The 25,637-nt window shown below is 41.5% G+C and overlaps 1 protein-coding gene across 9 annotated transcripts; it reads left to right on the forward strand.

The window, feature by feature from the left end:
• The first annotated feature begins 1,833 nt into the window (after window positions 1–1,833).
• tab1 (TGF-beta activated kinase 1/MAP3K7 binding protein 1) lies at window positions 1,834–25,146 on the forward strand. 9 transcript variants are annotated; one of them, XM_031751091.2, is made up of 11 exons: window positions 1,834–1,946; window positions 4,587–4,720; window positions 5,476–5,629; window positions 7,970–8,065; window positions 8,413–8,551; window positions 14,356–14,472; window positions 17,053–17,164; window positions 19,775–19,919; window positions 20,170–20,383; window positions 21,415–21,568; window positions 24,195–25,146. In XM_031751091.2, exons 1-11 carry the CDS (start codon window positions 1,914–1,916, stop codon window positions 24,418–24,420), a joined length of 1,524 nt encoding a protein of 507 aa, XP_031606951.1. In that variant the 5' UTR covers window positions 1,834–1,913; the 3' UTR covers window positions 24,421–25,146. The 9 variants fall into 9 exon arrangements, with proteins under 9 accessions (XP_031606951.1, XP_031606957.1, XP_031606953.1 ...); XM_031751097.2 differs by having other exon boundaries at window positions 4,590–4,720; XM_031751093.2 differs by having other exon boundaries at window positions 4,590–4,720; window positions 24,198–25,146.
• Window positions 25,147–25,637: the final 491 nt, after the last annotated feature.

The raw sequence follows: 25,637 nt of genomic DNA on the forward strand, positions 1-25,637 counted from the left end.
GGTGTTGGATCTTTGGATTACAGTACTGTGCAAAATTCATGAGCCACCCCTCAGAATTAAAATACATTGGCAGTGTGTGTGTGGTTGTTATTGTGCTGAAAAATAAATCCGTTCCCAATCAGACGCTTTCCCGATGCTATCGCATGCTGGCTCAAGCTCTAATAGTACTTTTCTGAGTTCATAATTTTAGCAATTTTGACAAGATCCCCACACCTCTGGTTGAAATGCTCCCCCCCAAAAAGGACAGAGCGTCCACTGGGTTTTACAGGTGGCTGTAGACACTCACTGTGATACCTGTTGTCACTGATTTTCAGTCCAATCGTTTTTTCTTTTCCCTTCCTTAAAAATGGCTTCTTGTCAGCCGCCTGTTCACTGAAACAGTTTCTGATGAGGCTTCGTTGAACAGCAGATGCTATTCATTTCGTGTAGATACTTTTTAGGCCTGCCACTTCACATCTTGTCCTCCTCTTATCCAGTGTCCTCACATTTTCTAAGGACACACTAAACACATTGCTGGGATATGCAAGCAACAGGTCTTTGCAAATTATTTTACACGTTTTATTTCTATCATTCGTAGGCTAAGTGGCTTAACAATGACACAAAACAAAAACATTCCTGTGAAAATAGTCGTGCACAACGACTGGACTGAAAATGAGTTTAAAAAAAAAATCACTCCGTGTCAAAAGTAACACTTTGAAAGACCGTCAGAAAGCCTGAAGAACTATTGCTGAAGATCACTTGATGTGGGGGTGGCTCAAGATTTAACTTCTAAATGTTGTATATCTCTTAGAACTTTATAGAAAATGCTGAAACAACATCAACTTTCCGCCTGGGGTGAGCTTACTTATGCAGGAAACGTTTATCCATTTATTTTTCAAAGCTGTAAATGGTCACAAGCAGGCTGGTTAGTCCACTATTTATAAGACACAGCTCCCCCTGCTGGCAGGAGTTTTACCCGCGAGTTCAACTGCAAGACAGCTTTTAATTTAGTGCAGTTATTCAGCTTTTTTAAAAAACGTTCTTTCGTTTGTTTTAGTTCACACGGTTAATGTAATTTTAAAATAGTTTAATCGACGAGTAAAGCTGCTAAGCGCATGTGTGGCTAATTTTATAAAATAGAAAAATAGATAGTCTAAGCACAAAATACTAAATTAAGAATGTGTGCTACTTGTTGTAAAGGCGACTGAATATAAACACAATAAACAGAAAAAGTGTAAAGCAAAAAGTGTAGAAGAGGTAGTTTATGGTAAACACATGGTGGCGGTATTGTCAAAGAAACCCGGTTGAGCAACAAAGCAGAAGTCGGAAGTTTTTCTTCCTTTCTTTTTTGTGGTTTTATTATTTATTTAAACATTTTTTCCCCAGTTTATTATTATTTACTTATCTTTTCCAGTTTATAAATGAAACAAATCAAGATGTATTATGGAAATACGAAACACGCTTAGAAAGAGATAAAACAACAAAAACAACAACAACAAAAACGAGTTTGACGTTGTATGCTGCCTTCAAATACTATCAGAATTGCTGAAGCAATTTAGCATACGAGTGTAAATCTTGACGTCTCCGATATCCTTCAAAGCACGCAGCCCCTGAATTTGGATCATGGATTACAGACTTGCATGTGGCAGAATTAAGAAAGACGGGTATAAGAAGGCAAGACGTATATGCAGTTCCTGTTGTTAAAACGCGATAACAATAATTTTAATATGTGAAAAATATCTAAGAAAAAGGTTTTCTGTGAGTTACCTTTTATATCCGTATACTACCTGGTAATGGTGAATTTAGCTGTCGGTTTAGATATGTATTTTTTAATTCAATTTTACTCTCGCATAGCTTGCCTCCCAACTTCAGACTTTGAAGCTGAGATTTTCTACCTCTGTGCTGAATCGTGAACGTAACGAGTTCCGTTCAACATGGCGGCCCAGCGTAGGAATTTGATGCAGAGCGTAAGTGAAAAGCCTGCCGTTTGTTACTCTCAGTAACTCAATATGTTAATGTTCCTCTGCTTTTCAAGACTGGCGTCTTACAGTTTTTTCCCTCGGTGGTCATCGCTGGTTGCTTGGTTCACTGCTTCCTGTGTAGCTAATTTAGTTGAGCTCATGAATTGTTTGGCTAACAGTTAGCTAGGCACCTTAATTGAAGAAATAGGACTAATACGATTTATTAGCGTCTGTTATCAGCACCGAGAAACACTATCACTTGAAGCAGGAGGACACAATAACATGACCGATGCTGTTGTTGCAGTTGCAGTGCCTGGGATATGTTCCAGATCACCTGTGTGAATTAGCTAAACTTGGGAGTCACAAACTGGTAATTAGCCACATTGTGAACAACACAAACGACTATTTCAGAGCGACTGAGGTTTCTTAGTCGTTTTTGTATGTAGTTCTCTTAGGACACTTTTAGTTTTACATAGAAGACTGCTTCCCTTTTGCCCTACGCGGAGATGCTATCGGTCTGTCCTGGGCGTCAATGATTCACATTAAAAACAGACAGCTTTCTGTTTCACCGTTAGAACATTCAGCTTCAGTGAATCTAAAAACAATCCGATGATTACCCTTTAATCGTACCCAGTACTCACACTTTAGGCTAGACAAGGTAAGGCAGATACAGTCGTGGTAAAACGGAAGTACACCCTTTTCCCTTCTAATTAGCAGGTAAATACAACCTCAGATGAACAACAACACATTGCAGGCACACTGTTATTAGTTCTTGTTAAATAAGTCCAAATGTAGGAGCAGTCTGTGAAAGCGACCACGATTCAGTAGCTTTTAGAACCACCTTAAGCAGCAGTTGCTGAAATTTTGTTTTACTTTATCGCAATGATGTAAGGTAGTGATAAACTTTGGCTCACATTTCTTTGTTTCACTTCATTGTTCGGTTTATGAGTATTTCTTTATGCACATCCCCCACCACAGCATTTCAGTCAGGTTGAAGACTGGGCCATTGCAACAAATAAATGGACTGACTCTTAGCGCATTTCTGCTGTATTTGAACACTAAAAGTGCTTTCTAAGTGTCAGCCACTCCATCTCTTTCTCTCTCTCTCACACACATTTATAAAGTTCTTTTGTTTACACCTAAGCGTTAACACACACTCATCGGGGTAACTTGGGGTTCACATGGACGGGAGGAGTCGAGGATTGATCCACCAACCTTCCAACTGGCAGGCAACCCACTTAACCAGGGGTGGCCAACTCCAGGCCTGAAGGGCCGGTGTCCTGCAGGTTTTAGATGCGTCCTTGATCCAACATAGCTGATTTAAATAGCTAAATTATGTCCTCAGCATATCTTGAAGTTCTCCACAGGCCTGGTAATGAACTGGTCATTTGATTCAGGTGTGTTGACCCAGGGTGATATCTAAAACCTGCACCGGGCTTGAGGCCTGGAGTTCTCCACCCCACTAAACCAACTGAGCCGCAGCCCCTGCACCTTTTCCACCATTCTCCTGTAGACTTGTTGCTTGGATCATTGTCCTCTTGGCAAGCTTGAGTTGGATTTGTGCTGATATGGTGTGTTTGGTTTTGTCCAAATGTGTCACTGTGCATTGTGGCAAAACTTCAGTGTATTAACCTGCCCATGTAGATTATAATCTGCTGTATCGATATCACTATAAAGACACTGGCTTATCTGTAATAGAAAGTGTCGTTCACAGTCACAGTGAAAAGTAAATACACCCTCTTTCAGTCCTAAAGTTGCATGTATCACGGGCGTTAAATGGCATATTATACTACAGTATAATATAATATCATACCCAGTTTCAAATTGTTTAGAAATGAACTTATAACCTTTCCAACCATCCCCAGACTGATGGAGACAGCACTTACTTCTCTAACGTTATCGCTAGTGTCTTTCCTTATGCGTGTAACACACATCTCAACAGCCAAAATGTCTGATGTTATAGAGGTGCTCACTTGGAAGCAGGGTAAGTAACGGTGTGCTTAGTTTATTCACACATAGTTTCTCCATTTTGGCTTAATTTGTGTAAATAATTAACGCGGTGTGATGTGTTTGTCATGGGTAATACACATAAAACTTTAGAATTGAAAGAGGATGTGCTTTGTTTTCACCACGACTGTGTACAACACTTTCCATTACAGATATACTGAATGTGTTTATAGTGACTGACACCAGGAACGTCATCTACAACATTAACAGTGAAATGTGCTTAAGAGTAATTTGCAGCATAATGCAGAATAAATAATATAATATAGTATAATAGGAGCACCTAATGATGAGTGACCTATTTTTCTGGCTCAGGGAGGTTACAGTACAAACAAAAGCACCATCGGTGCTGAGTGTGTTACTGCGTCTGACAGAAATGTTTGTAATTTCCTGTTGGACCATTTCATAATTTCAAATGTCTGTCACTCGTGTGTAAATGAAATCTCATTATATCAAAGCTGGTTTGATGCTGGGGTGTCTTCATTATGGCAACTTTATAGGATAAAGGTGTTTGCAAAATATCTGTGATGACAGTTTAATTAATTTCTGTGTTGGTTTAAATCTTTTATTTTCACACTCGAGTTTAGCACGTAGACCAAATATTTGTTTGATTTTTCTTTTTTGATGTATTTCTTTTATTAGCAGCATCAAAGCTGGACAGATGACCTGCCTCTGTGTCAGATGTGTGGGGTCGGAACAGCACCCAACTGTGTGTACGGCCCTGATGGCAAAGGAACTCAGAGCCACCCCAACGAGGACGGACACCTCAGGTTCAGGTACACGATTGGTCCAGTGTGAGACAAATAAGGGTCGTCATTTTGAACTGTGACTTGTTCAGAGCTGCTTTAGTAAAGTGCAAGAATTAAACAAATAATGAGCAGGGAACATGCATAATGCATCCACTTTGAGTTGTCTGTTTACTTGGGCCAGTCCTTGCTAATGTTGTAAGGAAACTTGCTGACTCATTCACTTAAAACTGTACTGAGATTTATGATCAAACTTGTTGTCTGTAGCCATGTTTCTTACCAGAATAGTAAAATCCTGAATGGTTTCTTATTTAATCTCACAGAAAAACAAACATCTTAGACTTAGCAGGAAAACACAGCAATGACTGGGCAGAGCACATAAACATGTAGCTTTAAATGTGCACTGGTAATGTCTGAGTCACTGAAGCGGTAAAGAAATAGGTAGTTGGTATTTGTCCCTTTTTATAGAAAGACTGCTATCAGAAAGTGAATTTTGAACATGAGGTCTGCTGTTCCAGCCAGTAATCCAGTCCTCAGTACTGATTGTATGGACATGAAAGCAAACAGCAGGCTCTGTCAGAGAAATGTGTTTCATCATTATAGACTTTGCTCGTCTAATTATTTGTAAGTTAATGATTTTTATACGAATGTTCTTACATCTACAGTTGTTACTGCAACAAACACAGCGAGAACGTGAAAAGATAGCAGGGCTCTGAGAGTAATTTACACAGTTTTTTCAAACATAGGTGCCATGTTTGTTGAGCTTTTCTTTTTTTTTCCCACAGAGGTGACGATGGCTGTTTCCTGTACGGGGTTTTTAATGGTTATGATGGCAGCAGAGTGGCCAACTTTGCTTCCCAGTGTCTGACAGCGGAACTGCTCCTGGGGCAGCTAAACTCCGGTCACACAGACAACGACGTCCGCAGGATCCTCACACAGGTCTGTTAAGTTAACTGCTGTAACCGTTGAGGAAAGAAACTAGAAACTTTTTCTCACTTTTGCAGTCTGTTAAGGCAGAGCCTGTGACAAAACACTGCACACACAAAATGAATCTTTAACCCTCTTTACCCCAGTCTGCTTGTTAAGTTGATGATGTGTCAGCCCTGCTTCTGGTTCCAAGCTCTTACTGCGTTTAATAACCAAATATTTGAGCGATCCATAAAAGAATCACTCTGAGGCTTTCAGTTGGAACATGGAGCTTAAGATCAGGAATTTTTTCACAGCGAGTCATCAAAACCCTGCACAATAACTAACCTTGTGTTGGTGTCAGGTGGATCAAGGAACAGCTGGTAGAGCTCCTGGTAGAGCAGCCACACTGATCATTTTATTGACGATGACAGAATTTGGGTCATTTTTATTTTTATTTTTGTACATTTCATCGTCTCTTTATCCTTCTCCTCTTCTTCATCTGCCTCCTCCAGCTCCATGCTCATCTGAAGCCTCATGTCCTGAACTGAAGACAGGGATCTTACACGCAAAAATGTTTATGAATGTGCTTTTTTATTCCTAGTATTGTTATAATTGCTGATTTCCAGCAGATCAGACATGTGACCCTCATGTCTCCCGACAGCAGACAAGAGCCAGCAGTGGCGGCAGCAGCGAATTATAAGCTAACATTATGCCAGAAAACATTAGGCTAGAGTGTCCTAAAAAAGCACACTTTCCCTCTGCTAAACAGTTTGATTACATTCTCAGGTTGTATGGGAGTTTATTCACTAAGAGTCCAAGTCCAGCCTTGTTACATCCACTTTAAAGGAGGTTTCAGTAACACAGGCTAACAGCAGCTACCAGTGCCAAAAACAGCATCACACACTTACAGAAAAGTTCTGGAAATCCTCAACAACTCAGTTCAGTATTGCTGTGTTCAGGAAGAAGTGAGGTTCACTGACTCAGCGACTTGTATCGCTTTCCTTTCACAAGCAGCCTCCTCCAGAGTAAATAGTTGTGGACGCTCCACACCTGGTATTACGAGGTAATCGGTGATCCAGATAAACGCTGACCGCAGTGTTTAAGGTGACTCGGGGTAAAACTGTGAAATATCACAAAATGTTTAATCTTCACCTTTTTATTTTTAGTCCTGATTTTTTGCTAAATGTTGATATTATTCAAAAACGCTAAAATACAGAGTGTTTTATACAAAATCATAGAAACGCACTGGCCCACCATGGTCGCTACGTGAGGGTTAAATATTTAAACTACCCTCAGATATGTTTAAAATAAAGCTACATTGAAGTTATTACCTTTTAGTGTATAAATAATACTAATACATTATAAACAAGGCTTTGTTTTCATATGGAAAAACAAATGGCTGATCTGTCATCTATGCTCAGACATGCTGTATAAAAGTTTTCTGAAACATGTCATTAATAAGCTAATCTGGAGAAACGCCAGCCTTATCATTTATTAAAATAATCTGCGCAGTTCCTTGAGGCAGGATTTGCGCTGATTATTTTAATAAATGAATAAAAGTGTAAATCTCATTCTTGCCTCTAAGACATTGCTTGCATTTGCTGCTGCTACATATTTTGATTTAATACTTAAGCCAGCGGTTTTATTTTCCCACACATTACAAAAACATTTATGGATATTAATTAAACCAAAGTTAATGTGAAAGGCCTGTTTCACTTTTTAATGCTCGTTTAATGCGATTTAAAGCTTTTTGCATTAAACAAAAAACGAAACATAACAGTGCATTTAAGGGCTAGTCAGATTATAGAAAGATGCTCTGTGTGGGTCATTATGCACTACTGTGGCATAAATGAACCATATTCATACACTGTGCTTCCCTCACATAGCAGGCCTCCCAGGTGTTTTTCACTTTTCACTACTCAGTCAGTAAAAATTCTCGGTTGTAGTTTATAGATTATAGATTTTCTGTGCACATATGTGATAAGTATTTTTTTGTGTGAACGCGGGTTTGCATGTGTGTTCTTATCTTGTGTTTGTCATGTCTTCAGTGCCATCTGCAATTCATTCAGTAGCAGACAATCCCCTCATTGCTGTTCTGAAAGTTCATTCTCTACTTCCTCTACCTGCTGCACTGGTGGTCCTTGATTTCATTCATTGAATCTCCGACTGTAGCTTCTTGGCCTGCAGCTGGCAGTGATGGTCCTTGTTCTGCTCTGGTCACGAGCAGAACAAGGACCATCACTGCCAGCTGCGGTCCAGGACCATTAAGCCTGAGTTGACATTTCAGTAGCGTTAAGTGTTCAGTAGTGACACTCGCTCTCACGTGCGTTGACACTTGACATTATACATGCTGTTGTTGCTGCGCTGCAGGCCTTTGATGTGGTGGAGAAGAGCTACTTTGAAACCATAGATGATGCTCTGGCTGAGAAGGCTAACCTGAGCAACTACCTCCTACCGCACAATGAGGTAGGAACACTTTTCTCTTTTGGTTTCCATAGCAACCACAGATTTAGGCTTTGATGTGAGCTAGTATTTAGCCACGGGAGAATGAGCTTGTTATTCTTTTATTTGGGCTCATCACTCTCTTTCATCAGATAAGATTGTCTTGGTTACAGTCAGGACAAATATCTGTGTTCTTACTCATCTCTTATTCTTTTCTTGCTTTCTTATCATTTGTCTAATTCCCTCTTTTTTTTCCCTTCATTTCCTTCTTATCCTTTTCTGCTTTCCTATCTTCTGTCCTGCTCCTACTTGCTTCATTTTCCTCTTCCTTTCCATCTTTTACTCTGTGCCTTCACCTCTCGGCCAATCAGAATGTTCCGTTCCACCAGCTTTCTCCTCAGAGTCAAAAGGTGATGGAGCGGCTGAAGGAGCTAGAGCAGGAGGTGTCAGGAGGCGCCACGGTTGCGGTGGCGCTCATTCTCAATAACAAGCTCTACATTGCAAACGTTGGTAAGTTGTGGTTTTTATATGAGCTTTGATTCTGGTTGTGTCAGCGATGGCGCTTTGATTTCCTGTTTAATGTGTGATCGCACTTGATCATTTGCAACAGAAACAGTTGGCAGCAAAACCACCAAAAGGCCAGCCAGTAACAGACAGCCATGACACAGTCTGTTTTACACCAGCAGATGTCAGGCTTCACACGGATTTGTGTTTGGTTACTGGCCACTCTGTGAAAATGACCGAGGCCACTTTCAGCATGAAAATCCATGTTAGCTCCACAGTGTCAAAACAGGCTTAGTGGGCAGCTGCTGCAACAAGATACTTTAATGTTCATGACTGTTCATGTTTTATCTCATTAAATAGTAAAATGTCTATATATACTTATGGAATGCACTTGTTCACTGATGGAGAATAATGCCTTCCTTAATAAAGGTTGGAGAAATGGCTGTATTGCATCCTGATGCAGTTGAGAGCCAATATAGTGTTACATTAGGGAATAATAGTTCGTAGGATGAAGCAGTGCAGTGTCTACACATAACAACATGATAAAGAACTCATTTTAAATTGTATCTTTAGGCACTTTGTTACTAGAAGTTTGGCACTAAAACACAGAATTTGTTCCCATTTCCTAAACTGAACTTGCAAAAAAATGCTGAAGCCTCGTCAGAGATGGTCTCAGTGGAAGGCTGGCTGTCAAGAAGGCACTTTTGAGGAAGGGAAACAGGAAGGAAAGGCTGAGCCATGCCAAATTACACAATAACAAACCGTGGCAACACAAAATATGCAGTTATTAATCCATTTGAAATTTAACATCTTTGGTTCAAGTCATCATCAGTATGTACAGAGAAGGTCAGGGGAGTGGTGCAACAGTGAGTGCCGCAGCCATCTGTAAAATATGGTGCCGGCTCTGTTATAATGTGACACTTCAAATCAGCCAGTGGTGTTGGGCATCTGCTAGCTCTGACGTTTGGAAAACTGATCACAGAGGCCTTTCCCACCTGTTGTTCAGACTTTTTTTCGAGTGAAGCTGATGAGAAGAAAGCTGTCTGAAAGGGTGGCGCTAGAAAAGAGCATAATAGTCTCACTTTAAAGTATTCTTATTTAAACAAAGCAAACGAACACAAGCGGGGAACATTTTTGTGTCATTTCATTGCCTATCAACTAGGTAAAGACAGGGAAAAAAATGAGTTGTTAATCCACACGCAGAAAGGTTTAGTGAAGACTAAACATACATATAAATCTATGCTAGCTGCCATGGAACTTGATAGCTACCTGACAGCACTGAGAAAAAATTGTAACACTCATAAATAGTAGATTTAAACTTGTGTGGCAGATTCTGCAAACTCCTATGTGACTTCTCTTTCTAAAGAGTGCTGCCAGACTCTCTTTTAAAGCCATGAAACCTCCATCTCTTCATAGAGGGTACTTGGGGTTTTTTTTGTTTTTAACCAACTATGTGAGCTAATGCTGAATGCTCAGCATCAGCTGTAAGTACTAGGAGTAGTCCAGCTGAAATGCTCCTAACTTGTGCAGTGCAGATGTGTTCTCTGGAGTAACGAATCACACTTCTCTGTCTAACAGTTCTGATGGACGAACATGGGTTTGGTGGTTGTCGGGAGAACGGTACTTGTCTGACTGCTTTGTGCCAAGTGTAAAGTTTAGTGGAGGGGGGATTGTGGTGTGGGGTTATTTATTAGGAGTTGGGCTCGGTCCCTTAGTTCCTGTGAAAGGAACTCTTAATGCTTCAGCATACCAGGACATTTTGGACAATTTCATGTTCCCAACTTCATGGGAACAGCTAGGAGATGGCCCCTTGCTGTTCTAATATGACTGCAGATCAGTGCACAAAGCTAAGTCCATGAATAAGCAAATTTGGTGTGGAAGAACTTGACTGGCCTCCACAGTTTCCTGACCTCAACCCAACAGAACACCTTTGGGATGAATTAGAGCTTAGACTGTGAGCTGGGACTTCTCGTCCAACATCAGTGTCTGACCTCACAAATTTCCATCTGAAGAATGGTCAAAAATTCCCATAAGCACTCCGAAACCTTGAGGAAAGCCTTTGCAGAAGAGTTGAAGCTGATATAGTTGCAAAGGCGGGTTCAACATCACGTTAAACGGGAATGGGATGTTACTCGAGTTAGATGCATGTAAAGGCAGTCAAACATAGTATTGGCAATATAGTATAATGTCAGTGCTGAAGCCTTGTCAGAGATGGTCATTTGGTTAGTATGTAACCAAATGTCATCACTGAACATTTATTTCCACGGGAAACGAGGAATGCATTTCCACATGCTGCGTTTCCAGCAGCCCACAGTCAGATGGAGTTATGGAATGATATTGACTCTTTTAATTCAAACCATACCAACAGTGTCCATCAATATTTTTAAATCCCAGCTTACCGACTCGGCTCCTGCGGACAACAGCTGCAGTACTAGCATCATAACAGCTAGTTCTGCCTGCATGATTTATTGTGTGTGTTTATGTGTTCTTTAAGCTTCAGAGTGGAAAACGAGCATCTACGGTTAATATCTGAATACACAAACCCGCAGGCCGTTTTAGATCCTTAACTGTAAGAAAGTTCAAACAAGGCAGCAGGGCGCAGTTCTTCCCACACAGACGCACCAACTTTGAAGAGCGACAGCGATTTTCCCCAGAAGGATTTCAGTTTAATAATCATCAAAGCTGCTGCCAAAGGCTGCTGCATATTGAGCTTTGTTTCAGATAAATGTGAACACTGGATATTCCTATTTTTGGTGGATTTATTCACTAATCCAGGGGATGAATCTTACTGATTGGAAATACCTCAGTTTTGCTAAATCCTTTAAAAGCAGTGCTTCACGTTTCTTTCTTTTAGCTTCCTGATTTGATGCTGGGGCACACACAGGAACAGAGCCCCTCACTCTCCCTCTCAGTTGGATTTTTCTTCTGTCCTCGAGGACGTGGAACAGGGCACAATATGGGGAGGTGGGTAGTAATTAGTAGATGGTAGAAAGGAGGGACCGTTGTCCCCTCTGGTGCTTTGTGTGAGGGGGGGTGGAGTCAAGAGTTCAAAGTTGACAGAACATGAGGCCCAGGCACGTTTAAACATAGGAGTAAGTGTGCTTGAAAATCACTCCCAGCTGTGTGTTGATGTGAAACACAGTTTGACAGTTAAGGTCATGTGAGTCACAGTTTGAGCTGCAAGTTGGAGTATTTGGAGAAAGGGGGAAGGGCGCCGATATGTAAACGCTCAATATCAGAAATGGTTGGCTGCTCTTTACAGATTAACAGACGTGCGTTTTCCTGACTATCACATCAGATTTAAACCCAACACTACCTGATTAACACAGAAGGTGACACGGACCCCTCCCTGTGTATTGTGGCTGATCCGGATGCCCTTATGTGCAGATTATATGAATAACACACTCATACACACACAGCCGAAGTCATTTTTGGGACATAAGATTTGGCCGGAGGCGGGGGCGGCGTGGAACTGCACCGTGCTTCGGCTCAGCGGCCCCAAACTATTAATATAAAAGTGAATTAATCATTGATCTCTCCCCGCTCAGCTTTTGTGTGGCTGCAGAGGCAAATAATTAATATTTAGCTTTTTAAAAGTACCACAGCGTCTTAGCTCGTTAATTGATGGAGAGTGGGACCTGTGAGTAACCTCAGAGCAACATCAAAGCCTCTGCATGATTAATGTGTGCAAAAATTAGAAGCCCAAATGTCTCATGAATATGGATAGGGGTTGAGAAAGACGAGACAGTATTTTTTTTAACATTTTTTTTCTCTTGTTTTTGTTTCATAAAACTTTTTTATATAAACTTTTGTATGGAAGTTGCACCTTATGGCACCTGTTTATTGACATCTATATAATATTTTAAAAGCAATCCTTTGTATTTGACGCTAAAGGAGACATATTAGCTCTGTGGTCTTTTTTTTAAAAAGCTAAATCAAAGAGCAACCTGCAGGGCTGAAGAATAAAGCAATTACAGATGTGCCAAAAACTGTCCAGCTCCTCTGACTTGTACCGTATTTTTTTCATTTACTCATTCTTCTTGCTTCCTCCGCTTCTGTACCATTGATTCATTAATGTTGAATTCTTTCAGAGCTGCTCTGTTCCCATGTTGTTGCAGTATATTAATGACTAACCTCGTATTGTGGATGGATTATCTCAGTTGTTCTCCTGACTTAAGTTTGGTCTGTTTACAGCATCCATGCCATGCGATTGCATTTGTCCCTAACCATCAGGAACCCTCGCGTCAACTTTTATCGAGTGGAAAAAAGTTAGCGTTCATCCTCCAACATCACTGTTTATGTTATGCTAACATAGCTGTGTCGCTAGCGATCACGTAGCACATCATTATATACCAGCTAGTCCAACTTCAGTAACCCTACAAAAGTCACTGCTGTTTAGTTTTCTGTCTTCATTATGTTGGAAGTGATAGCAGAGCTGTACGTTTTAATTTTTTCAGAAATCTCTCAGTCAGAACATGCTATATCATGTTTACGTGGAAACTAGCGAGCTAACTTCCTGCTAACGTATAACTCCGTTAAATTTAATAAATTCTGTTTTCATGGATGCCTGGATGTTAAACTTAATTCTTACACCTGGTAAAGCAGCAACGCTGATCATTTTATTAAAGATGAAAGAGTTTAGACAGTTTTTAACTCTCAGTGATGCCGCAGTGTTTGACTTTGGGACCTGAAGCGGACGGAGATTTGGACTCAGATTACTCCATGAGGCCCCTGACTACGGTAGCCGTAATGCTCCGACAATCCATCAAGTGGTGTGGCTTCATAGCTTACCAAAGTCGTACTAAAACATTTTTTGACAGATTTTTGAGCGCCGTGTACCACATAAAATCGGTTCGAGGTCAGTAAGCACAACCAGAATTCATACATAAGGCGCACCGGATTATAAGGCGCACTGTCGATTTTTGAGAAAAATAAAAGGACTTTAAGTGCGCCTTATAGTGCAGAAAAAACAGTGTGCTAAAAGGCCCAATTTTACCTCAAAATGCTTACAAAGATGCTTTTGGTCATTACAGCTTATTTTACGATTTGTTGACTTACCTCTGCAACCTTTAAAAAAAAACTACTTTGTCGACCAGATGTCCATTAGTTTGGAGCCAACGCTGAGTAAAATTAAATACAATTTAACAGGAATTAAGTCAGCATTAGCTTTGGTGAGTAATGAAAACACATAAGTGCTTTTTACAGATAGTAAAAAATAATAAACCGTCGATCGTGTGTGTGGTGCTGTTCTCCTTGTAAAAGTAACACATACAACCATTCTGAGTTTGGTTTGACAAGAAAAACTGAAATTAGCTTTCAATATGATTCAGCCCAGTAACCACAACAAGTCCAAAAAGGCCTGGACTTGAATCAGCTCTTAGCTGAGAGCTTCAGTGAAAACATCGGAGGCACAATGGGGCCTTGTTAATGGCAGATATTTAGACTTGTTGAACACAGGATCAATTTCATGATCCAGTAGAGCCTTGATATTTGCATAACATTTCAATGTCTTTAAGCAAAAAAAAAACCATAGGAGCAACTAATACTGTTAATGTTTGCTGTGTTCCAGTTCACTGTAAGCTGATCCACTGATCAAACATACTTTATACCTCAACACATCAGAGTGAAATACAGTCAGTTGTGTTACTAACTGCACCTGTGATTGAAAGACCTCGGAAAATTTGTCTTCTTCTGCTTGGGAAAGCAGATCATCTATACAGTTTAGTGTATCTACTTCAACCGACTCAACTAACAGTTTTACCTCTTGTTGATTTCAAGTTACCTTCAAACATGTTTTCCTTTGGTTCCAGGGACGAACCGAGTCCTGCTGTGCAAGTCCAGCAGTGACGGCCAGAACCAGGTGCTTCAGATCGGTCGACCGCACAGTACTGACAACGAGGATGAGCTGCAGAGACTGGCTGCACTGGGTGAGACACATAGATCTGTGGCATAGAGGAGAAAAATCATTATTTGATCCCGAATTTGATGCTGAACTTGTAAGTTTACTCACTTACAAAGAAATGAACAGTCTCTTTATTTTTTAAATTTCAGTTTTATTTAGAGAGACAGATCATCAGCCAAAGATCCAAAAAGTTAATCATTATATTAAAGTTATAAAGCGCATGTCATTAAGTGAAAGAGGTATTTGATTTCCAAGCAATACATGACTTAGTGCTTAATGGAAAAAGCCTTGTTGCTAAGCACAGCGATAACATTTTTTTTGTAGTTGGTCACCAGGTTTTCACACATCTCAGGAGGGATTCTCGTTTTTACAGAGAATCTCTAAATCTTTTAGGTTTCTTGGCTGCTGCTTCACAACTAGCTTCATCTCCCTCCACAGATTTATTATAGGACTGAGGAGACTGGCTAGGCCACTACATAACCTTAATGTTTTTTTTTATCTACTCCTTATCTACCTTCTGGGTCATTCTCGTGCTGGAAGACACATCTTCACTTTTGTTCTGGTTAAGAGGAGGAGGTTCTCGTCAAGATTTTGTTTGTTTGACCCCTCAGTGCACTGAAGTCTTCCTGTACTTCATACCATAATGTTTCCACCTCTGTGCTTGACTGTGTGGATGGTGTTCTTTGGGTCTTCCTCCAAACACAGCGCTCTGAGTTTATGCCAAATAGCATTATTTTGGTTTCATCTGACCACAGATCCCTTCCTGCAGCCAAGCCTTTTGAGTCCATTAGGTGTGTAACCTTGTAACCAGTGTGTTACCGAATTTGTTCTTGGCGACTTTGGTCCCAGCTGCCATCAGCTCCTCACGTTTGGGCCAATCAACCACCTTTCACATGATTACCCTACATCTTCAGGCAAGGTGTTGCATAGTGCTAGATGGTCATTTTATATTTCTATTTTCAGATAATCACACCAGCAGTTTGAGGCTTCTCACCAAGCTTATTGCTGATGGTCTTGTAGTCTCTCCCAGCCTGGTGCTGGTTTACAGTCCTTTGACAGCTCTTGGGTCTTGCACATGTTGGTGGTGAGGTGGGAATGGAAGAAGCTGCCTCTGTGGACAGATGTGCTTTACACACACAACAAGTTGAGACCAGGAGTATCTGTACTTGATTGATTGTAATAGTGGCACACAGCCAGTCTGTGGGAGCCAGAAAGCTGGCTGCATTGTTATACTCATCATCAACCACATTATAACTTTTTTGTGATATGTGTTTTTCTAGATTTTTGATTGATATTCTGTCTCTGTTATGAAACTACCTTAAAAATTAGAGACTGTTTATTTCTTTGTGAGTGAGCAAACTACAAATAACAACAGATTTCTCACTGTATACATGTTTGGATATCCCTAAAACTAAACTGGTGTAATAATGGAAATAAAAACAAAACGAGAAATTTTCCATAAAACAAACACTAGAATTTAAAAAAAGAAGCTACGCAATAAATAAAATGAGTGAAATGCTGATGCTCAGTATGTTAGGTTGAGAGCCTTAAACTGGACCCTGAATACAACTGTGGGAGCCAGTGAAGGGACGCAAGTAATGAGACCATCTCTAAGACCGAGTTAGCAATGTAGCAGCAGCATCCTGAAAAGCGCGCAAGCGACCTGGGGCTCGCTTACTAAGTGAGAAGAAAAATGCACAACAGTAGCCAATAGGAAAAGAGAGACGAGCATCTCTAGCTGTTCTCATGAAAACTATAGCTCTGTTTGCTGGTGTTTATTAGATGGGGGAAAAATAAATCTAGAGCGCTGCTCGGTGTGGGTGTATAAACGATGAACTTAACACTCAGAGTTCAAGTACTTTTCAGATACAGTCGGTGAATCTTGACATTTCTTGGTTCTGACTGATAGACAGAAATAGATTTTTGTCACATTACTATTGGAGGGTTTTGGATCGACAGTGTGGCAGACACACCTTGTCTTACATTCCCTGAATGCTGTGCTTGATATAAAGCTCAGCACAGAAACAGCCATTAGAGAAAGCACACAGTTGCTCATCCATGGTGGACAGAGCAGGCTAATGGTCCAGTAATGAGGGTTGTGTATATAATAGAAAATGCATACATCGTAATTAGCTTTGCCGATAGAGCAGTAGGTGCAGCCTGGCCTGTAATGGATGAAATGGGGAAACTGACGCATTTTGTGTGTTTTTTGTTGTGTGTGGGGGGTTTTCGCCTCACCCTCTCGCCGTTTCACAGCACACCATTAGAGGAGACCGAGCTCTCTGCCTCGCTTTGTTCTCTTGTCTCTTGCTGGGATTCACATTATTATTCCATTGTTCAGGCCCTTCTCTTAATGATTGAAAAAAATGACAGTCGTTCCATTTACCCAGGCCAAGGTGACCTTTCCCCCCTCACATTTTCATCCAGCCTCAAACACACAGATGTACCCCCCTCCCTTCACATCCCCACCTCTGCTTCTGCTTATCGCTTGTGTGCTTTTGCTCCATCCTCCCCTTCACCTCTTCTGCTAAACTTTCCTTTCTCTTAAAATCATCTCCTATATGCATTCACCATCCGTTTGTCCGTTTTCCCTCATCTCCTGCAGGACTGGATTCAGCTCGGATAAGACAAGCGGGCCAGATAGCGGGACAGAGCAGCACCAGAAGGCTTGGAGACTACCGAGTCAAATTTAACTACAACGAGATTGACCTGCTCAGGTGAAGCCGAAAAACACAAAATATGCATGTTCTTTTTTTCAATATGTAAAATGCAAAAACTTGGAAAGAATACACTAAAACATCAGGCTATCTAGAAATACTGAATTATCTGTGTCACTTTCTTCCATTGTCATTCTTCATCTGCTTAGCTTGTGTTCCTGTGTTTTGAGGTTATGATGAAAGATTAGAAGAAATATCCAGTATCACAAGATAGGACGTGGTACAAAGTCTACAAAAACAGTGAAGTTTAACCTGTCACCATGTGACCAGTTCTAACCTTTTCAAATGCAGTCCTTTCTCTAAATTAATGAGCTAAGTATCTAAGAAAGTAGTCCCTCAGACTGTTCTAAATGCTCCGTTTTCAACGGTTTTTCTACTCTTGGCTCTGCACGAGGTCACTGAGAGACAATAACTTGGATTTATTAAGTGTAGTGCGTCTATTTTAACCTGCTTGCTGTCATTTCCAAAGTCTGTGTTTTGTTGATTGTTGTCATATGAGATTATTCAGTGACTCTTGGACCATTTCCTGTTCTATGTTGCATGTGAGAAAGGGGCAACACTATACAAATTCTAACATTTAGAACATTTAGAGGTTTTAGCATTCAGATTTTTTTTAATCTTTCAAATGTTCGAGTCATTTCCCGCTGCTGCCAGTCTTTATGTTAAACTTAGCGAGACAGTAGTATCGATCTTCTCAAACCCCTCAGGCAGTTAAAACAAAACAAAAAAAACCTGAAGACTTTAGAAGACTGTGCTTCAAAAGGAAGTCGGCCAGATAGTGAAACTTTTTCATGTATCGTACTTCTTTGTTTCTTTATAGCAGAGTTAGGCTATAACTAGGTTGTGTGTTCAAGAGCGTCTCTGAACACACAACACATAAAACTTTGACGCAGGATAAAGCCCCACAAAGTGCCACTTCTCTCATCTGTGAGCGGAAAGAGGCTACGATTCACACAAACTCAACAAAAATTCACAATAGAGGACTGGAGGAAAACTATGCCTCGATTTCTGCTGCGACATTCAGATGTAGGGTCAGAGTTTGGTATAAATTAAAGCATGGATCCAGCCTGCATCAGTTCAGGCTGCTGGTTTTGGTGGTGTGATAGTGTGGGGCATGTTTTCTTGGCACACTTTGGCCTCCTCTCTACCAGTGGAGGATTGTTTAAAAGCCACAGTCATTGTCGCAAAGCTCAGATCATCTCAAACTGGTTTCTTTACCTCAATGATAAGTGTCCTGTACTCGAATGGCCTCCACGGTCTCCAGATCTCATTGCTGAATAGCATTTTTCGGATGTGTTTAAATGAGGGATTTGCATCAAGGATGCGCTGCAACTGTGTAATGCTGGCAAAACCTGTGAGGCATGTTTACAACCATTAAGGCGCTTCTGTAGGAAAAAAGGGAGTTCCAGCTCAGTAGTAGCAAGGTGTAACTAATGAAGGGGCTGGTGAGTGTATGTTTTTTTCTTTTGTTTTGTTTTTTTAAATCATCATACATGGTGTCAGTTTCTCATTATGTACAGCAGTGATCATCATGCTTTAGATCACCTTATTTTTGCAAACTTAGTAACTTAGAGCTATACTTAGAGCTGTTGCTTAGCCTTTCAAGGCAGACTGTCAACATTCATTACACGTCCACCAGCTTGAGAACTGAAACACCAGAGATATTTTAATAGCTTTATTCATCCCTCCAAAAAATACCTGTCAGACGCTCTGTGTCAGCACTCCTTCACAAACGGAGGCTTCTTCTGTGTCCAGAACTCAGCTCAGTTAATGAGATGGTTAGAAAGCTGTGTGCAGGCTCTGCGTAGGACCAACACACTATTTCATTTTAGTTTAATAATTTTATGTGGGAAATCACATTTATCTCGGGCAGACTACATCCTCTATCCTTTGACCTGTGGTTTGGAGGTGGACTACATTTAATAAATCGCATGAGACTGTAGATGTGAAGTGCAGCTTCACCAGCTGGTGAAGGCATATAACTGCACTGTGGTGTGTGTGTGTGTGTGTGTGTGTGTGTGTGTGTGTGTGTGTGTGTGTGTGTGTGTGTGTGTGTGTGTGTGTGTGTGTGTGTGTGTGTGTGTGTGTGTGTGTGTGTGTGTGTGTGTGTGTGTGTGTGTGTGTGTGTGTGTGTGTGTGATGCCTGCACAGGAGTGGCTCTGTCTCCATATTATGATCATTATTATCAGATCAGATTGTGTTCCAGCCTCTTCCTTACCTCATGAAATTCTGTTATCCGGGGGCCCCGCGCTCTCTTCTATCTCACACCTCTCTCTTCCTATTCTTGTCGAGGCCAACTGAATAAAAAAACCCTGAGTCATTCCAATTATGATCCTCAATAAAACACATAATAGAGTCTGTATAGAATTTCCTCCTTTGTGACATCAAAGGGAGTGCAGGAAATGTGATGTGAACAATGTAAGCGCTTCTTTGGATCTATAAGATTAGCTGGTTTATTATATGGAGGTCAAGGCACTTAGGTCTGCTTTTCATCCTGGGTTCTCCCTCTGTCGCCTTCCCCCAGCATATCTTGCAGTCTTGACCCGTCTTTCCTTTTATGTGTCTAATATTAATTTAAGTGCTGACATATCTTTCCGTCTCCTCCGTCAGCGCGGCCAAGTCAAAGCCAGTTGTTGCGGAGCCAGAGATTCACGGCGGCCAGTCTTTGGAAGGCGTCACAGGCTTCTTGTTGCTGATGTCAGAGGGACTGATAAATGCCCTAGAGTCCGCCCATGGTCCTGAACAGGCTAATCAGGTTAGCAGATTCATTCTGAGAAGCTACTTTCACCTCATTTATTGTCATTCCATCTACTTCTTCCTTCCTTTCACTAATATTTTTTTCTTTGGAGTTTTGTTTTTGTTTTTTGTTCTTGCCTAGTTTGAGTCTATTTCTGTTTCCTTTATTCTCATAGGCTCCTTTTTCTGTCCTTAGGTCTAATCCTTTTCCTTACTTCTTCCACTCTTACATTAACCTTTTCTTTCTCTGACCCCGCTGTCTATTGTAGGAAATTGTTGCCATGGTAGCAGCAGAGCTAGCCCAGCAGACCAGTCTGGAGGCGGTGGCTCAGTCTGTGGTCGATCGGGTCAAGCGGCTTCACCACGACGTGTTCGTGTCCGGCCGTCAGAGGGCGACTTACTGCTCTCGACACGAAGACATGACCCTGCTCATCCGCACGCTCAACTACCCACTGGCTGATGCAGCGCTCACGCCCACGCAGGGTAGGATCTGGCATTTAGGCATTGATTCATATCTCAAGGAAAGCACGTCTAAGAAGCGGCCTTCTGTTGTAGCTACACCAACACAATTTCCTCATTTAAAACTTTAGCGAGTTAGTCACGTTAGAATGCGTTATTCATACCGAACCGTTAAAAAAAGGCTCGTGACTTCATGATGCACCAGGCACAAGTGTCAGGCTGAGGATTTTGCATGTTGTTGAGCAAACAGTTGTTTTAATTGTCGTCACAATATAGCTGAAGAAGATTCACCATACAAGGAACAATAATGAATGCATCGTGATGTCGGTGCATGTGTGTGTAAACATTATTCCATTTTAACGTTTCAGTTCAAACGTCTCCGGTTTACTTCCCCGGTTGTCTGCAGCTTTCCTGTACGAGTTTCTTTGTCTTTGTTGCTATAAGCTTATTAACTTCTGTTTACTTTACCCTCATGTGTTTGAAGAGAAACATCATGAGGTGGCATGAGGTGGCTCAGGCCCCAGGCCAGTTTCTTTGAAGCAAGACTATCCGGGGTCCTTGTTTGTGCACTTGGCTTGTCCTTCCTGTTCTTCTGCAGGCGTTTTTTGGTAGGATCTGGTTTCAGCCGCCGTGCAAGGTTAATGCCGGATGTCTTCTTCTTGATCTTGGGAGGTTCATTGAATGTTGAATAAAGTTTTTAACCAAAGATCGGGTGTTCATTTAGATAAAATTTTAATGTTTTACGATTGTTCATGGGCATTTGTATCAGAAGGAGTAGTGTATCAGTGTGGTCCCAGCATCGAATCACAGTTATCAGATACCCAGTTTAAACTCAGAGCGGATTCCTGGAAAATAATCAGAAAAAAACCACTGATCCTTGAGTAGAACTGTTAAATAGAATATCGAATAGAGCCTAAACAACCAGGTTTTTGAGTAGAATATCGGGTTTCCTCCCACAGCCAGGACCTTCGCTTTTCTAACGTCCTTGTTGAAATTATTTAGCGGCTCACAAATGAACGGGACTCAGCTTTTCTTTTATCTACTTCTTCTTTCAGGCGGCCGTGTCTGTCCCGTGTCTGTGCCCTACTTAAACAGCCAGAGCACCAGTAAAACCAGTGTCACCCTCTCGCTGGTCATGCCCTCACAAAGCACCCTGACCAATGGAACCAACACGGCCTCCACCCTGGAGGAAGGCACCCCCACACCTGGGTAAGCCTGCATTGTCTTGAGTCCCTGCCTGCTCTGGGTCCTCACTCCTTCTCCCCTGCTGGGCATACTTTGAATTTGCCTCTTTTTCACTTCGATGCACCTCTGTCCTGTTTTTGCTTCATAAGCTCAATTTTAACTCCCTTGTTTGCACTGCTGTGGGGCGGATCCTCTGTGCGAGCTTTGTTCTGCCTTCACCCTTCACTCCCTGCTGTTAGGTTTGTTTTTGCAGTCTTTTAAATAAGCAGAAAGTCCTCCCTCACATGCTATACTTATTTTGAGTCTTTAGGTCTTATTTTCACACACCCTTGTGTTCCTGCACTGCTATGCTTATTTATGTGTTAGCATGGCTCTCGCTTCGCTCTGCTGCTCCGTGTTGGGATGGCACGCCACGGTTCATTTCACTGGCTTGAAATTCATAAGATAACAAATGCAGATAAAAAAGTATTTTAAACTCCTCTTCCTCATTCCACAGTGTGTTTCTTTTGTTTTGTTTTTTTCTTTTTAGATGTCAGTGTAGAGATAGAGATAATGCGGGTACCTGTTAATACTTTTTCCAAGAAAAGAGAGTTGCAGAACAAAAGCTGCTTAAATGTCCTCAATCCTGCTGCCACTGCCGGCTGACGGGGGCAGGCAGTCCCGCACAAGCTGTGCAGCAGAGACGAGTGAGATGCAGACAGAAAAGAGTTGTTGAACCAGCGCAGAGGGGTTGCACTGCTGAGAGACTGAATACGGGTACAGACTATAGGAATATAGATCTGGATCATGTCAGGTGGAACAGCTGGAACTGCATACCAACTTGAGAATACTGACAGACAGAATTTATAATAATGCTTATGTTTATGTTCCAGAGCAATCTCTGTGGAACTTGATCAGCCAGCAAAATACCTGTAACCTGTACCTGCACCTCACTGTAATGTAGCATGATGAAGCAGTTTTCTTCTTCTTCTTGAGGCTCATGCATTGATACATGAGCTGCACATGAAACAGAGTGCTGAACAGTCTGAATAAGAGTTATAGTTTTGTCATTTCGAATTAAGTTTATTTTGTTTGGACTTTTTGCTTTTTTTTTGCTTTTCTTTCGGTTTCAGTTGTTTTCCTGAGGGAGTTTTAATCATTTAGTTTTTATAACTTTTATATAGTGCTTTTCTATTCTAATTAAGCACTAAAAGTGCTTTTTAAAAATATTCATATATATGTTAGTTAATTAAAATGTTTTTCCCTACATGTAGTTTTATTTTGTAGTTTAGTCTGAACACAGCCTTTGTCAGGTCGTAAATTTAAAGGATTTGCTCAGCTTCTTTAGGTGGCTGACCTATTTTTAAAAACCAAGTTGGAACCAAAACACTTGGGGTGGAAAAATCACTCGAGAAGAGCAGAGTTTGATACCCACCGCTGTATTGAATGTGCAACCTCAACAAAAACACAGAAGAAAGCAAGCATCTCTCCTACAGTGTGCGCCGTGAGCACAGGCAGAGACTGCTCCTCCTCCTTTTGTGGTACAACTCGACAAATCTTGGTTTCAGTTGTATTTAACTTTCATTTTAACTGCAGTTATTTTCCAATTTGTGTCCAAATCTTTTTCTTTCTTTTTTAAAGTTACATATTTAGATGTGCGTACACATATTTACTTGGATCAGGATGTCAGTATGCTAGCTCTTGTTTCCTCTAACAAACTTAATGCTTCAGTTCCATCGTTTCTTAACACCTTCTCGGATCCCGTCATCCATCATCAGCACACTCACTTTGACATATTTATAGTCAAGGTCAACATTTAGTGTGAGAAACAACAGCCGTTTATAACTGATTTACAGTCGGTGGTAATTAATATTGTTAACGTTTAAGACTTAGATCTGCACTTAGATGTTTTGCTGTGAGTGTAGGTGGTAATTGTGCCTTGTTAATTATATATGTGCTTACTGGAACGCACGGATGATTGACAGCCTCTCCTAGCATACCTGAAGTGTGCACTTACCTTGTCGGTCTACTTGCTCGAAAACACCTGCTTTATAAAGTGAACGAGCATGAAGCGCTCTCTGTGTGAGTGCATTCCCTAAATGTTCCCGCTGCTTTGATTGCTGCAAGTGCACGTTTTGATTCTTCCCTTTGCACCGTCGTCCTCCAAGATTGTTTCTTCAGCTCTTCTTCCTCTATGATTTCCACTCTGCTCCCGTCTGTCACTCGCCGTCTGACTCACAGCCATATTTCTCTTCCTCTTGGTTCCCGACTTGCCAATATCCATCCTGCGCCCTTCACTCTGTCCTTGCCTCTCCCTTTTCCTATCCTGCAGCACGTTTCACCCCACTACCTGCCAAGCTTCCGTCAGCATCCTACAGCCCATAATTGAACTCCCTCTTTCCCCTCTTTTTCCCCTCTCACCTCTTCCCCCCCTTTCCTCCTCTACCTCTCTCCTTTCTCTTGCCACCATGCCTCGTCCTCCACGGCCTCTCCCTTCGTCCACCTCTCTCCTTTGTCTGTCCACACGTGACGTGGACCTCTTCCCCTCCTCTTGGTGCTTCACATCCTCCTCCTCCTCTATTCCAACCCTTATACCTGTGTCTTCCTCTTCCCTCATCCTCTCCAACCACCCACCTTTCTCCTCCTCCTTCTGCTCCTCCACTCTCCCCAGCAGTCAGAGCCCCACAGCCACTCTGCAGTCCACCAACACCCAGACGCAGAGCTCCAGCTCCAGCTCAGGAGATGGAAGCCTGTTCCGCCAGAGAGGGAGTCAAGCGGCGCAGCCTGACGAGACGGGCAGGGTCCCGCCCTACGTGGACTTCAGTCAGTTTTACCGACTGTGGGGGAGCGACCATGGCGACGGCCAGAGCATGCAGGGAGGCCTGGGACCGCAGTGAGACCCACTGGAGTTTCCAGCAAAGCTGGCACATGGATTTTTAAAGGGACAAGTATTTAGGGACGTGATGGGATGACTTATAATATCCTGTTAATGTAATGTTACTACATATAAGTGACCTAAAGGTGCATGGGGATGAACTTCTCAACAGAAGTTGAAGACGATGAAATGCTGGGAAAACATTGTCACTTCACTCCAAACTGATGTTTGGTCATTTGTAAAAGACAAAGGTGAGTGAGTGAATCCATGTAATCCAGAGTAATTATTGTCAGATGTAAAGACACCAAAAGGGGAATCTCATGGACTGGGAAGCTTGTGGAGCTGTGAAATCACTCACATACTGTAAGGCCTTAAAATTGAATAAATGAATGCTTTATAAAGTACTGTTTAAGTTGTAATGACAGTATATCTCCAGATTAATTCCCATCACCTTTAATTTTCCCAAATAGTTCTTCAATAATTGATTGCTTTGACGTCCTGAGCTTCATTAAACGCCTCAAAGGTCTGCTTATATGGTTGTTATGACAGCAACTAATGTAACTAGCGGTCACACCTGCATCGTTGTGTTGTCATTTCCACACAGCCCAGAGGTTTATTCAGGGATTGACAGTTTAGAATATAAACATAGCATGTACAGGAGGGCTTATTAGGGATTTCATCATGATATTAGTTTTAACCAGCTACCAGCTGGGACTGAAGCTGGTAATAAAGAACTTGCTTTAAAGTGGACCTATGATGGTTTTTATCTACCACGAGTTCTTAAAGTTGTGACACTGTGTAAAATGTAAATAAAGTTGAATGAATTTGGAAATGTCATAAACCCATATTTTATCACAATAGAACAGTAAAAAATATCAACTGTTTCAACTGAAATAAAAATTACCATTTTAGAAAAAAATCTTAGCTCATTTTGGATTTGATGGCAGGGCCATGTTCACCACTATGTAGCATCTCTTCTTTTGACACCTAAATGTTGGAAAACTGAGGAGAGCATCTGGACTTCTGGCAGAGGAATATTGTCCCATTCTTGTCTGATGGAGGACTCCAGCCCGGGTCTGCTTTGTTCTGTTTTTGTTTGACCATGTGCCACGTGATTGTTGATGAAAGGTCAGCCCCCAAACTCATCTACTACAAAGCCATACCGTTCCAGTGGCTGCAGTTTTGCATTGTCTTTCTGAACTACGCAGTCCTTCCCTAAAAAAAAGGTGGTCTGGATGG

Source organism: Oreochromis aureus, linkage group 6, assembly GCF_013358895.1.
Source record: "Oreochromis aureus strain Israel breed Guangdong linkage group 6, ZZ_aureus, whole genome shotgun sequence".
NCBI classification, from domain to species: domain Eukaryota; kingdom Metazoa; phylum Chordata; class Actinopteri; order Cichliformes; family Cichlidae; genus Oreochromis; species Oreochromis aureus.

Coding starts and splice junctions, on each gene's coding strand:
- tab1 (XM_039613246.1), top strand. CDS start 2,230: ATGCTGTTGTTGCAGTTGCAGTGCCTGGGATATGTTCCAGATCACCTG. Junction 4,721..5,475: donor GACGGACACCTCAGGTTCAG/GTACACGATTGG, acceptor TTTTTCCCACAG/AGGTGACGATGGCTGTTTCC. Junction 19,920..20,169: donor GTCCTGAACAGGCTAATCAG/GTTAGCAGATTC, acceptor TGTCTATTGTAG/GAAATTGTTGCCATGGTAGC.